The sequence below is a fragment of the Entelurus aequoreus genome, linkage group LG11, assembly GCF_033978785.1.
Source record: "Entelurus aequoreus isolate RoL-2023_Sb linkage group LG11, RoL_Eaeq_v1.1, whole genome shotgun sequence".
Lineage (NCBI taxonomy): Eukaryota > Metazoa > Chordata > Actinopteri > Syngnathiformes > Syngnathidae > Entelurus > Entelurus aequoreus.
The window spans coordinates 49,241,030-49,256,399 of NC_084741.1; the positions used below are offsets into that span (position 1 = coordinate 49,241,030).

At 37.1% G+C, this 15,370-nt stretch overlaps 1 protein-coding gene across 1 annotated transcript in view; it reads left to right on the forward strand.

The window, feature by feature from the left end:
* The window catches only part of LOC133660195 (ectonucleoside triphosphate diphosphohydrolase 3-like), a 43,246-nt gene extending 39,017 nt beyond the window's left edge, over nucleotides 1–4,229 (forward strand). The window contains exon 10 of the mRNA XM_062063466.1: nucleotides 1–4,229. This exon is cut by the window's left edge and continues 2 nt beyond it. Coding sequence (XP_061919450.1) covers nucleotides 1–187 — 187 coding nt within the window. The 3' untranslated portion in view covers nucleotides 188–4,229.
* Nucleotides 4,230–15,370: the final 11,141 nt, after the last annotated feature.

Genomic DNA, 15,370 nt, shown 5'->3' on the forward strand with positions numbered 1-15,370 from the left:
GAAGGAAACCAGTGTAGGTTGGAGTTTGGGATACATGCTGAGCAGCTCCAATATGATACCATCAGAGATGGAAGAAGTACCCCCGTTGACTAACCCCGTCTTTGCCGGTCTTGTCTTTTTATTTTCAGCTCTAACCATTGTTACTGTCATCTTCATTTTCATCATCCTTATTCGCATGTGCTACTGAGCATAGCCAGTGATGTCTTTTTGAATGCGTGTGTCCCGTTTTAAGAGCCTTGTTTACAGTTTATGTGCTTGCATTGTCTCAAAATATTTTACAAGTGGGTTCAGGAAGATGAATTAATATTATGTAAGTATGACAAAATTAATTAAAAGAGTAACATGAAGCTGTAAAAGTCTAGCTTTTGGCACATGGGTCTCAAACTTGCGACCCATATTTTGTGGCCCTCGACTTCACTTAATAGTTTAGTGCAGTGGTTCTCAAATATTTTTAAATGAGTACCACCTCAGAAAACACTTGGTTCTGCAAGTACCACCATAATGAGCAACATTAAAATACAGTAGTGTAGTAGGTCCAAGTATTCCTTAAAAACAAGGCAAAGGCTTAATTTACCAAGTACCGTACATTTCGGACTATAAGGCACACATTTTTCCTGTGCTTTTCCCCCTCCGGCTTATAAAACGGAGCAGCTAATTTATGGATTTTTTTTCGCTGACAGCCATAATGAAAAAAGTAGATTAAAAAAAGGGAAATACACTGAATAGGTGTGTTATTGGCGCCATTTAATGGACGAGTTCGCTCACTGCAGGTACTGGAGTGATGCATTGCCTTTCTGTTTAGATTAGTGCTTTCAACCGGAAGTACAATTGCAGTTCAGTCCGCTACCCGTCAATAGCGTTTCTACTCGTATGGATTCTTCATTTATCATTCAAAGCAACGTTTGTAAGTTTTACAGTGTAACTAAAACAATTCTTACTTAATTAACCTTTTTATTTGTGATGTCTATAGTGTTTTCATGCATATTTGTGCGTGCTATTTTTATGTAATGAAGTTGTAAGCATTAGCTAGTATGCTAAAACATTTACAAAAGTCTGTGTTAGAACTATTAACTTACAATGGCATTCTTTTTGTATCGTTTCAGTTTCATGAATTCACCAAAACGTCACCGTGGACTTATTGAGTCTGTTTAGCTGATAGAAGAGCTAGCTTCCGCAGCTAATGGGTCCGTGAAAATTAATTTTGTTTTGGTTGCTCAGCCGTTTTACTGCCATGTTATTTACACTGTTTGGAAACAATTAAGCTATATAAAAAAAACAATTACAAAGTCTTTCTGTGTAAAAAAAAAAAAGTCATTTCACAACATATATGTGGCTTATAGTCTGGTGTGGCTATTATATGGAAAATATTTTAATTCTAAAATTTAGTGGGTGCGGCTCTATAGTCTGGAAAATACAGAATATGCAATATTTTTGACAATGTAGCATTAAATATAGGAAAATAAAACTACACCACTTAAATAATGAATAAAAAATTAGGTGTACCACTCAACGTACATGTACCAAAGTTAGAGAATCACTAGTTTAGTGTAATCGCGGTCCACACACCCTGAACGGCGAATAGTTGAATATAACATGGCAATCTTGAATTGCACTAGATCGAGGTCTTTACAATTGCAAGGGGTCTGCAGAGGTACTGCAGGGGGGGTTGTGAACGTTTTGGTTAATTATACTTTTTTTAAAATAAATGCCTGCAATATATACAAACATTTAAATGTATTTAAATACACATTAACATTGATCCAACACACTGTAGTGTAGTTTAGAAGTGGCAGTGACACGGCCACACTCTTCAATGTAATTTGCTGGTTTCAAATAAAAACATGGATACATAATTATATCATTATATTCATGTTAGCAATTATGATAGCTAAGAATTAGAGCTTTAGTTGCGAGCGAGCTATTAGAGGCACTGTACTGTAATAATTGAATATATGCGTGTTGCACAGTATCAATTGTATACGTGATCCCTGTTCCATCTCACCGTAACTTTGGGGATCCTTGGCCTGGAGAACTTTACAACAAAAATTACAGCACAACAAACACACACTGGACAACACAATGAGCAACTTGCGTTAAGTAAGCTGAAGTATTAACAAATTTAGTCACGTATTTAAAACGTGATTCTAAAGTGAATACACTATGCTCACCCAGACTCTACTTCCAGTGGCCCTCAGTTAAATTGAGTTTGAGACCCCTGTGCTAGTATAAACATAATATGTTAAAGGGAGGACTAACAATGAAAGAATCCTATTCTGTTAGTCATTTGTAATTACTTCATAGATAAAGCCCAAACAATGAGGAAGACCGTATAGTATGAGTACCACTGATTGTAGGCAGGCTCAATCTAGTGGTACTTTTAGGAATGCCAGAAACAGAAAAATAAGTGTAATAACTGTGCAAAAACAAATGTATCAGCCAAATGTTTGTTGAAAGTGAATTCAAACGAAATGTCTCTCTGCGGAAATTGTCTACAATACTCCACAAGTTGCAGTCACCTGCAAGTATAAGCCACATAATCAAAGCTACTGTAAACCGCATGTGTAGCACTACGGTGGTATTTGCAAAGCAAACTTTTTTTTTTTTTTTGAGGTGATGCTTTGTGGAAACCTTTAAGAAACCATTGCCCTAGGTACAAGATGTTTCTGTGAGGACACATCGTTTTTTATAATAACAACAATAATAATGGATTAGATTTATGTAGCGCTTTACAGACAGAACTGAGAACCCATCATTCATTAAGAGGTGTCTCTTACCTGCTGACCGTTTCCCGTGTAGCTTTCTTGAGTGACGTGTCCAACAAAAAAAAAAGAAACAACTTAATTTGTCTGTACCTATGTTTTAAGAATAAAAATACACAAACACAAATGATCAACCATCGCTCCAGTACAGAATTGTACAAACATTTTCCCAAGTAATTTAACGATGTGGTGGAACACTTGGATACATTTTGTACATTAAAGATGCTAAAAAAAACATCCAATGTAGGTCAAAGTGCATTAAGCTAGTTAAACAAAACATGAAAAACATTGTGTAATATTTAAAAATCATGAATAATAAAACATTTTTACAACATGTTGAGGGCCAATAAAAAACATGCTCCAAAAAGAGCCCCTTTTTATTCAGTAGACTTATTTTATGTTTTCCATGGCAAAAAGTGTTAAATTCTTTACTCGTCTTATTGTTTTTGAAACACATGGTAGTGCACGTCCCCTAAAAAATGTTTTTACTTACACTAACAAAGCTAAACACCTAAATGTAGCACATACTCAATACAGTTTCTTAAAAAAAATGTTTTATGAATGATAGCTTATTTGACTATTACTTACAAATTTAGGAAGCTTGTACATAACTTAATTGCAATGCGTGTTCTTGTCGTTTGGTTTAATTTTTGTACATCAAGACTGAAACTTTAATTTTACTGTAGTTTTGACTATGATCATTTACAACACTGGATTTGGAGGCATTGTTGTAGGGTCTTTTTTTTATTAATTGTGCGAGGTGTTGTAATTGACAGAAGATGCTTCTTCTTTTTTTTTTAATAAATCTCAGGGACACAATAACAATTATTTCCACATTTTACTTCCAAAAAGTCCTGACACCCTCCTGTTTCTCTCCACTAATATAGACAGTATGCACTTCAATTGCACTAAATGCATATGCAAAACAATATCACTTGTTGTGTGTTAACTAATTTGGAAAACACTGAGTCTTAAAACTCAGTTGAGATAGTGTGTAGGCTAAACATACATGTTAGATGAAGCTCATGTATGCTATTTGTGTAAAATTAGAACAGTTGTGTAGTCTCTGTATCGCGGGCATTAGACAACCTTTTCCCCCTACCAAAAACTTGGCCTGCTGCACAATTACCTATTGTAATTTAAAAAGCAATGAAATGACACTCAAGTAGGATTTGCAATTGTATTTAAAAAAAAAGTTGTTTTAATTGTAACATTTTGTTGAGCAGCCGGTTGTAATTATTTTTCTCATAATGGAAGTTTTTCATGGTAATGTTTTTTTTTTCTGTATTGTCCAAAGAAAACGATGATTACAAAACAACTCAATTCAAAAGGTCATGTCTGTCAGCATGAATGAAATAAGAAATGCCTTTTTTCATCACTTATGTTAGCACTGAACACAATTATGCATGATTCTAATGTGTTGCATTGACTGTGTCATCTATGTTTTGATAACAACTCATAATAAATGTACCTACCAACTGTGAATGTTGTGGTTGTGAAATTATAAATCAACGACAAAGATTACATTTAGTAGAAGACAGGGGATGATAGTAACAATTTTTGTTTTAGCAAGTGTAACTCAGACGGTTCTATCTGTTAATAGATCACAGATTACGGTATATATATATATATATATATATATATATATATATATATATATATATATATATATATATATATATATATATATATATATATATATATGTATATATTAAGATTAAATATTAAAGTACCAATGATTGTCACACACACACTAGATGTGGTGAAATTTGTCCTGTGCATTTGACCCATCCCCTTGGGGAGCAGTGGGCAGCAGCGGCGCCACGCCCGGGAATCATTTTGGTGATTTAACCCCCAACTCCAACCCGTGTTGCTGAGTGCCAAGCAGGGAGGTTATGGGTCCCATTTTTGTATATATATATATATATATATATATATATATATATATATATATATATATATATATATATATATATATATATATATATATATATATATATATATATATATCAGTACCAAATCAGAAAAAATGTGTCTCTCCAAGTATCACCGTATCACCGTAAGTATTCATTAAAAACAAGGCCAGGGTTTTATCTAGTGTGTGTGACAATCATTGGTATCTTTAATCTTTAATCTTTAATCTAACAAGTATATTTCATATTTTTGGTCAATGTAACATTACAGTTTGAACAGTAACACTGTGTTTCAATATAGGAAAATAAAACACTGTACTGTACATTAGATAGAGCCTGTGTACCACTAGTGGTATGCGTACCAGTTTGAGAATAACTGATATATATTCATGTCAATTACAAAGAGGTCTTAGAGATGGAATTTATGGCTCTTTGAAAGTAGATGGCTCTTTTTAAAAACACTGGCTCATTATTAAAGATCTTTATTTCAAACACTGGTAGCCGTTATAAGATAAGATGTGGATCAAAACAACTTCAATTTACATTAATATTACTCTATACTGGTGGGTGGATCTCGGGTGAGTGGAAGGAGGAGGGGGGAGTTAATAATTTTGCAATGCTGTCTACTAAAAATAAAGTAAATCGCCACTCTACAAAGCAACTGACGCTTTGGTCAAAGTTGGAGTTGCCACAAAACACATTTTAAGATAAGCAACACTTTCCTGCCATCTGGCGGCTGAGTGGAGAGTGCACCCTCAATTCCTCACGTTTCATCTGTCAGGTAAACTGTGACGAAAAGGATCATATGAATCCCCTTCCTACGGTCAAAAAAACAACTTTGAAGCACAAGAGCAATTTAACAATGAAGAAAAAATACACAAATAATCCATCTATCCATTTTCTACCGCTTGTCCCTTTCGGGGTCGCGGGGGTGCTGGAGCCTATCCAAGCTACATTCCGGCGGAAAGCAGGGTACACCCTGGAAAAGTCGCCACCTCATCCCAGGGCCAACACAGATAGACAGACAACATACACACCAGTGGCGTGCGGTGAGGTTAATGTCTGGTGAGGCACACTGCATCATCACAGTCAAATTTAAAAACATATGAACCTGCAGTGCAGGTGTACCTAATGTAGTGTCCCTGCGGTCGTTCGCGGCTCCTGCAGCGCGAGCATTGTTCTTTTTGCACTTTTTGGCTTATTGTTAAGTGACTTTTTTTGGGTGGATTCGGTCTTGCACGTGGAGGGTTTGGGTGTGGGCTTTGGTTGGTGTGGCCGCGGTGCTCCCGTCGGGCAGTGCATTCTGCGGCGGAGGTGCTTGGCTCCAGGAGGCGGGGTTATGATACGAGCCTCTCACAGTGTGTCTCCGCAGCAGATTTATGATCGCTCAGCACTAAAAATACGTTACACACATACAGTTGTTGACAAAATACACGGTACATTATATACCTCAGCTAACTAAACTATGGAAATGTATAATATAATTCATATAGCAATACGGTGTCACTGCACAGCAGCTCAGCAGTTAGCCGAGTCGCAATCCATGGTGAGGCACAATGTGCCTCAACTGGCTGCTGATCACCGCACCGTCTCTTCTCAGTATTTGAACGGCAAATGTGAAAATAAAAATAAAAATAATCTAAAACTGTTGAAGTTAAATGGAAAATAACTTTAGTATAATCAATGGATACATATAACAATTTAATTAATTTTTTTTTCTTTTTCTTTTTTTTTTCTTTCCATGATGGCAGGTGAGGCCCCGCCTCCCCTGCCTCCAGTGACGGCACGCCACTGATACACACTCACATTCACACACTAGGGCCAATTTAGGGTTGCCAATCAACCTATCCCCAGGTGCATGTCTTTGGAGGTGGGAGGAAGCCGGAGTAGCCGGAGGTTAAACACAAATTATAAATAAAACTAAAATAAAAATGAGGAAATGAACAAATTGTGAATACAAAGTTGTACTACCCTACGTAAGTTGTGTTTACGCTTGAACCACTGCTACACATTCACATCAAAATAATGAACCAAGAGAGTGAATCCAAATTCTGCTGTATGTTTTCTTAGCCTCTGACTCATTTTCTTCCTTCTTAACAAGTCCTGTGCAGCCACTCAGGCAAATGCCCATATCTGCTGTACAGATTTATTTTACAAAACAGAACTGTGGGATACTTCCCATGTTACCTTTTTTGTATTTGACTTTATTAAGTGGATTTATTTAATGTTTGGCGCAGCCGGACCGGAGCAGGAGAGGATAGAAAGAAGAAAAAAAGGAAGACAGAGGGGGATAAGACATAGAGACAACAACAACAAAAATAATAACAACAAACACTAGAAAATACGATATGTACAAATATAATACGTAAAGTGCCAGCAAAGAACCAGTTGGGGAAGGAGATAGTAATAACACAGAAATGACAACAAACATTATTGCTCTACATGTGGAACAATAAACATACTAATAGAAATAACATTATTGATAATGAATAATAATTGTTTCAAATGCAACAATACATATATGGAATGAGAACTTGAACTACAAAAGACAGCAGATAAATGGAGGGGAAGAAAAAGAAGCAAATCAAATTAAACTTTATTTTCATAGCACTTTTCATGCACAGGCAAGTGGCAAGCACAGGGTGCTGTACAAAGCAAAACAAAACATACAAAAAAATAAAAACAATAATAGAAGAAGAGAAGAAAACACACACATTGAAACACACGCACATACAAACACACACATACAGCACTATTGACAATAACAAGGCAAAAACAAAACATGGCATGGCACTGAGGATTTGAGGTAAAAAGCCACCTTTGAGGCAGGGACACTGGAGAATAACATACCATACATGTACATATATTATATCACGTTTTATACTATATACTATATACAGTATACATATATATATATACACTATCGTTCAAAAGTTTGGGGTCACACAAACAATTTTGTGGAATAGCCTTCATTTCCAAGAACAAGAATAGACTGTCGAGTTTCAGATGAAAGTTATTTTTTTCTGGCCATTTTGAGCGTTTAAAGGTGGTTGATCTTAACAATTCAGAAAAAATCTGTAAAATAATGCTATTTTTCTGTGGAACTGCCAGCATTGTCACTTCATTAAAGGTGTTTGATCGTAATAATTTGGAAAAACTCTGTAGAATAAAGATATTTTTCTGCAGAACTGTTTGCATCGTCACTTTATTAAAGGTGGTTGATCTTAATAATTTAGTAAAAATCTGTAAAATTACGATATTTTTCCGCAAAACATTTCATGAAAATTTCTGTAAATATAATGTTTTTGATCATTTTTTGTGACATTATTTGGTTTACAATGTTTTACTTTAATTTTATGGTTTTCGTTTGGCAGCTGTAGCTGCCAGTAGATGACCGTTTTTTACAGAATTTTTTTTTACAGTGTAGAGCAGGGGTCACCAACGCGGCGCCCGCGGGCACCAGGTTGCCCGTAAGGACCAGATGAGTCGCCCGCTGGCCTGTTCTACAAATAGCTCAAATAGCAGCACTCTCGTCAGCTGGTGCGCGAGCGCGTAAATGCGGCTGCTTGGCAACCAGCCAAACCCCACTTAATAAAATTATATTTTATTTTAGAGCACAGCCACATCCCTATTCACCTAGGCAACCCCAGGGAATGTATATAATTCGGCATTATCAGTTTACGTTCACGCGCAGGTATAACGCGGCGCGCTCCCGTCTCGTCTGCTGGTGCGCGAGCCCGGTAATTAGACAGCTGTGTCAAATAAAGGAGGACAAAAGACGCCAGCGCAGAGTGGAGAAAGCTTTGGTTCCTTACAGATAACACAGAGTTGTGCCAAAAGTGTACTATAACCAAAAGCTGAACGGACAGCCGGTAAGATTGCACTTTATTTCTCTTTGTGGGTGTGGCGCACCTGTTGCGCTGGTGAGATGGGGGAGGAGGGGGGGGGGGGGGGTAAGTGTTGTGATTCTTTGCTTAGTTTGATACATTTTGGAGCAGTTTGCTTCATCATGAGTGTGAAGTCGCTCAACTTAAAGTGTTGGATTTAAATGTGTTGGATCATTGGCTGCTAGTGAGGGCATAGAAAAGGGGTATTTTTCTACCAGCAGACCGCGTTTAAGATTGAGTGTTTCACTGCTAAATTAATAATATATTTTAATTGGATATGGATTTTAAATATGTATCTAAAATAGGTGGTTAATTGGTTAGGTATTTATGTATTTGCATATTGGGTTTTCTGCTGCATTTATCTATTGTGTTTCTGGTGTTAAATGTATTTTATATGTATCTTGGTGCATTTATGTTGAGACAATTTATTTCAAATCTGAATTAACTTAAAGGGAAAATATTAATCCATGTTTTTGCACTTGTTTAATTGTTAAGTGTTTGATAGCCTGATTAATAGTTGTAAATTATGGGATTGATAACTGATTGATTTTTTACAGCATGTTAATCTTGTGGTGTTTTGTCCTTAAAGGTTTTTCACCTACTAAAGAAGCTAAAGGCTACTAAAGACAGCTAATGACAGCTAAAGAAACTAAAGTCTACTAAAGTCTACTAACACTGCTAAAGACTGCTAAAAAGACTAAAGAAGAAAAAAGAAGCTGTTTCTTCGTTGGAAAAACTTGCAAACTAAAGGAAAATAAAAGGAAAAAAGTAACTACGGTCTGGTCTTTTGAGTGAAATCCAGAAGCCACATTCAGCATTGGTACATCCCTTCAAGTGTGGGATAAGCACAGTGAAAAAAGCAAAACACTTGACAAGCACTTACCAGTGAGCTGCCTCTATTTTTTAAATGTTATTTATTTACTAGCAAGCTGGTCTCGCTTTGCTCGACATTTTTAATTCTAAGAGAGACAAAACTCAAAAAAATTTTAAAAATCCAAGAAAATATATTAAAGACTTGGTCTTCACTAACTGACAAAGAAACAGATAACATATTTGGTGTCCAGTTCAAAGTGTGACATGATTTATTTAAAAATTTGAGAGTTGACTTTTGTATTTTACATGAGTTGTTATTTGTACAAACATGGTGCAAAGTAATTCATGATTTGTTCAAAAATGTTAGTGGCTAGCTAGTTAAAATGGGATATTGTGATTTCACAAGACTGTCTTAAAAGTGATCATTTGAAAATGTTCAATTTGAAAAATGTGCACTTAGAGAAAATATAAAAATAAAGTGTTGCATATTGATATTTATCTGTTTCTATATATATTAATTGTGAGAAATCATTAGGATGATCAGTGTTTCCACAAAGATAAATATAATTAATTATCAATAATAACATAGAGTTAAAGGTAAATTGAGCAAATTGGCTATTTCTGGCAATTTATTTAAGTGTGTATCAAACTGGTAGCCCTTCGCATTAATCAGTACCCAAGAAGTAGCTCTTGGTTTCGAAAAGGTTGGTGACCCCTGGTGTAGAGTACTTGCTTGCCTAGAGAATGTATACTTGTCTATTTGTTGAATGTTTACAGAGCTAACAACTGACAAAGACAAATTCCTTGTATATGGCCAAATAAACCTGATTCTGATTATATATATATATATATAGCACAAATATTAATAACAGAAAGAAACAACCCTTTTGTGCGAATGAGTGTGGATGAGTGTAAATGGGGGACGGAGGTTTTTTGGGTTGGTGCACTAATTGTAAGTGTATCTTGTGTTTTTTATGTTGATTTAATAAAAACAATTTTTTTTTTAAATGTATTTCTTGTGCGGCCCGGTACCAATCGATCCACGGACTGGTACCGGGCCGCGGCCCGGTGGTTGGGGACCACTGCTTTAGATGATAAAAAACTATTTTTGTAATATTTTCAATATGTGGGATAAAAGTCAGCTCGGAGTAAAAAATCACGCCCATATTTTTTATAGACTAAAATTTCTTAAAAAATCTTGTAATTTTGGTAAACGTTTCGCCCTCTGGTCTTCAGGACCTATAACTAGAACCTCTGTTTTGTCCTTAATTGAGCTGTAGAAAATGCACTGCCATCCATGCAGTTAAATAGGGTATCTATTGGTCCTGTGTCATCAGAAGACACAGAAATGTACTACTGTGTATCACTTACATAATTGTTCATTGTTTCTCCACAGCGGTGTAGGTTTTGTTTTGAAGGTTTTTGTTAAAAGTGGAGCTACTGAGTCCAAAGAAGATTTCAGTTTACTGTTAAATCGATCAACGATGACGTCGCATGATGCAGGTAAAATTTCAGGAGCGTTCTGTAAAATCTCAATAAAAGTTGCAGCCACTTCAGAAGTTAGGTAGTGTTTCCTCATTGTTCTCCCCTGGGGAACCTGCTGGTTGAGACTGGTGATGTTTAAAAACACACAATAGTGGTCACACGCAGCCAGGTCAACAACAGAGGACACGCCAATGGACAGGCCATGGCTTATGACCAGGGTGTGTCCCCTGTTGTGTGACATGCTGCTTAAAATCAAAACATTTTAAAACGTTTAAAAACTCTCTGGATAAATAATCTGAGGAGTCATCAACATGTAAATTAAAATCACTAGTTATTCAAATCCTGTTATAGGAGGTGTAGATAAATGATACAAGTTTAGAAAATTCACTGATAAAAGAGCTTGAGTCTCAGGGAGGGTCTATAAATAGTTAAAGACAGAATGGGTGGGCTGCTAAAATCAAAGGCATGCTGCTCAAATGATACATTTGAGGTCAGTGAGTTATTTAAAATTGATGCAGTACACCTTCCTCTTCTACCCCCTATAGTATAAAAAAACAAGTTAAAATTTGGTGGGGAAGTCTCGGTATAGAACAACAGGTGCGTCAGTGCCAAACCATGTCTCAGTTAAAAGAAGACCAGTCTAACTCTTTGTTTAAAATCATATCATTCATTAAAAAAGTTATGTTTAAAAGGGAGCGAATGTTTAAAAGTGCCATGTTGGTGGTGACAGGTGGAGAAGTGGATTGTTGTTGTTTTGGAAGATTTTTGAGGGCGTGAAAGTTGCCAATGTGTGTGGAGGTGTCTGGTGTACTCACGTGTTGTAATGATGACAGGGATGTGTGAAGTGTTGTTGTGAATGACAGGTCTAAGTCCAGTGACGTGTGTATAGTGGTCGGAGGTGGAACTGAGTTGTGGGATTTAGGACCTGGGGGACCTCAATCAGTGACGGAGAGTTGAGCTAGTGTAGGCTGGGGAGATTGGCGTGCAGCACGCCGAATGCCAGGTTGGCAGAAACCGCCTCCCGCAGCAGTGCCCCGAGTGTGCTCCATCATCAGGTGAGGGGGCCGGGTAATATGCCAGCGCACCGCGCCCTTAACCAGCCACCTGCGCTGGAAGGAAAAATAATAGTGCTGCGGCGGCCGACGCCCCCCTTTTTATAACCTCCATCTTTTTGCATTAATATACTATATATATATATATATATATATATATATATATATATATATATATATATATATATATATATATATATATATATATATATATATATATATATATATATATATATATATATTGCCAAAAGTATTTGGCCACCTGCATTGACTCTCATATGAACTTGAAGTGACATGCCATTCCTAACCCATAGGGTTCAATATGATTTTGGTCCACCTTTTGCAGCTATTACAGCTTCAACTCTTCTGGGAAGGCTGTCCACAAGGTTGTGAAGTGTGTTTATAAGAATTTTCGACCATTCTTCCAAAGGCGCATTTGTGAGGTCACACACTGATGTTGGTCGAGAAGGCCTGGCTCTCAGTCTCCGTTCTAATTCATCCCAAAGGTGTTCTATTGGGTTCAGGTCAGGACTCTGTGCAGGCCAGTCAAGTTCATCCACACCAGACTCTGTCATCAATGTCTTTTTGGACCTTGCTTTGTGCACTGGTGCACAGTCATGTTGGGAGAGGAAGGGGCCCGCTCCAAACTGTTCCCACAAGGTTGGAAGCATGGAATTGTCCAAAATGTTTTGGTATCCTGGAGCATTCAAAGTTCCTTTCACTGGAACTAAGGGGCCAAGCCCAACTCCTGAAAAACAACCCCACACCATAATTCCTCCTTCACCAAATTTCACACTCACCACAACGCAGTCCAAAATGTGCCGTTCTCCTGGCAACCTCCAAACCCAGACTCGTCCATCAGAAATTGCACGACTGGATTTCTTGAACAGGTGGCATCCTATGACAGTTCCATGCTGGAAATCACTGAGCTCCTGAGAGCGGCCCATTCTTTCACAAATGTTTGTAGAAACAGTCTCCATGCCTAAGTGCTGGATTGTATACACCGGCCAAGTGATTTTTTTAAATTTATTTACATTTATTGATTAGGACACCTGATTGTGATCATTTGGATGGGTGGCCAAATACTTATAATTGGCAAAATACCCCCTTAAAGGGTAACTGCATGTAAATAAATAATAATCTCTAACATTGAGATTAACTAAATGCAAATTTACTACTGTCTTGAAAAAAATACTTCTGTAAATAAAAATGTAGCATTGCACATTGCATGCAAATAAATAAAGTCCAATAAATTATTAAATATACCAATTATAGTGTCCGCCCTGAGATCGGTAGGTTGTGAGTTCAAACCCCGCCGGCTGAGTCATACCAAAGACTATAAAAATGGGACCCATGGTCTCCCTGCTTGGCACTCAGCATCAAGGGTTGGAATTGGGGGTTAAATCACCAAAAATGATTCCCGGGCGCGGCCACCGCTGCTGCTCACTGCTCCCCTCACCTCCCAGGGGGTGATCAAGGGTGATGGGTCAAATGCAGAGAATAATTCCGCCACACCGAGTGTGTGTGTGACAATCATTGGTACTTTAACCTTTAATAATCATTCATAGTAATAAAAATCAATCAGATCAATAAAGTGACGGCTTAAAACTTCAGTTTTGAATAAAATACTATTGTAAATAAACATGTAGTTTTGTACAATGTTTGCAAATAATTTGGATGATCGTGTTAAATTTGACAGCCCTAGCTACCCGCGTGACTGAGAGATTGATTGATTGATTGATTGAGAAGTTTATTGACATCTTAAAGAATTGAATCCATGTAATGCTTTAAAAAGGCAAATGGATGGCACAACAAGCCAAAAGGCTTGTTTCCATTGTGGTCCATTAAATATTCATCACATTTAATACATTCAATAACAAAAGATATATAACCTGTAAAATGTATATAAAAAAATAAGTTAAAAAAATGGGTAAATTATGTACATATACACAGTATACATGTCAGGTGATTTGAAAAACAATATATACAAAAAATGGAGGGGTATAAACCTCTTTGATGCTTCGGAAAGTTGCTGAGGATCAATATTGGTTCAGATCAGGTAGAGGTTGAGCTGAGCCATGATTTTATGGCAGTTTTAAAATTTAGTAGGGAAGTTCAAATTTTGAGGTCTGTTGGTAGTGCATTCCACTGTGTGGTGGCAAAATAGAAGAATGGAGGGACAAGCAGAAAAAAAATGGATAGATGGATATGATGATGTCATATTGACAACACCCTTACTCACGCCCACACCGCCACCCGTCTATTGGCAAGCCGGGGGAAACCCTGATGTGTATTACAATAATACACGTTTAATTAGAAAGGCAGTTATGGCTAATGTAGTTATCCCTCCCCAGACAGAGTTAAAGGCCAGATGTCTGTACATCTAAATCCTGCCTGTGTGTTGCTTGGAGTCACAGAAAGGAGGAATGTTATACTTGTAGATTTACATTGTTTTAACAGAAATTATTCACATCCATGTGTTGCTGGCTGTGTTGATTATTGTTTAAATGGATCTGATCTATGGGTTGTAACTTATGACTACAATAAGGTGTACATTTAAGAATAGGCTGACCATATTCTGAAATCCCAAAAAGAGGACATATATGCGTGCCAAGGCGGGGACTAGGTGAAAATTTGCCAATGATACTTGAACTTGCTTTATAAATAATATATTTATTTAATCAAAGCATTTTTCTCCTCTGTTGACAGCAGTGTTGGCGCTAGGAATTTTCAAAATGGGGTCCCAGGGTTGGGGTTGTGGATATGGCAGTTTGTAGTGACAGTTCAGTTTATGGGCAGGGTGTGTATGAGGTAGTGCAAAGGGCTGCAGAGTAATGAGGTGCGAGGCAAGGGGTTCCGCTATAAGCCGCCTACCGGCCCGACCAGAGCAGATGGAGTTCAGAGGTTGAGAGGTGGAGATCCTTGGGCTCAGGCTCAAGGCCTATCTACAGCTCGCCATCCAAGACTTAGGGACCTGGCCTACGTAAACACAGGACCCGGAGTTCAATCAATGTGCCCACATAAACATCAACATTAAGTCATCTATTGTTCGACCTTCAATAAATAAGTTACACTTATTATTATCATTATTAGCAATAATACTGCTAACATTAACAATATTAAACCATCCCATGTATGTACAACATAACAAACACGACAGTACACACAGTGTTGTCACTATGACGGGTGCAACATGAACAATATTAAACAATAGAAAATAACAGTGACGTCACTATGACGGGTGTAACATTAACAATATTAAACAATAGAAAATAACAGTGACGTCACTATGACGGGTGTAACATTAACAATAACAGTGACGTCACTATGACAGGTGTAACAGTGTTCATTCATTGTCTTTACCGTAGCATAAAAAGTGCACATGGCCTTAAAACGCCACAACACTCAGTCACCATATGTAAGTACCCAAAATAAAGACTCAAAATAAATATAAATTCAAT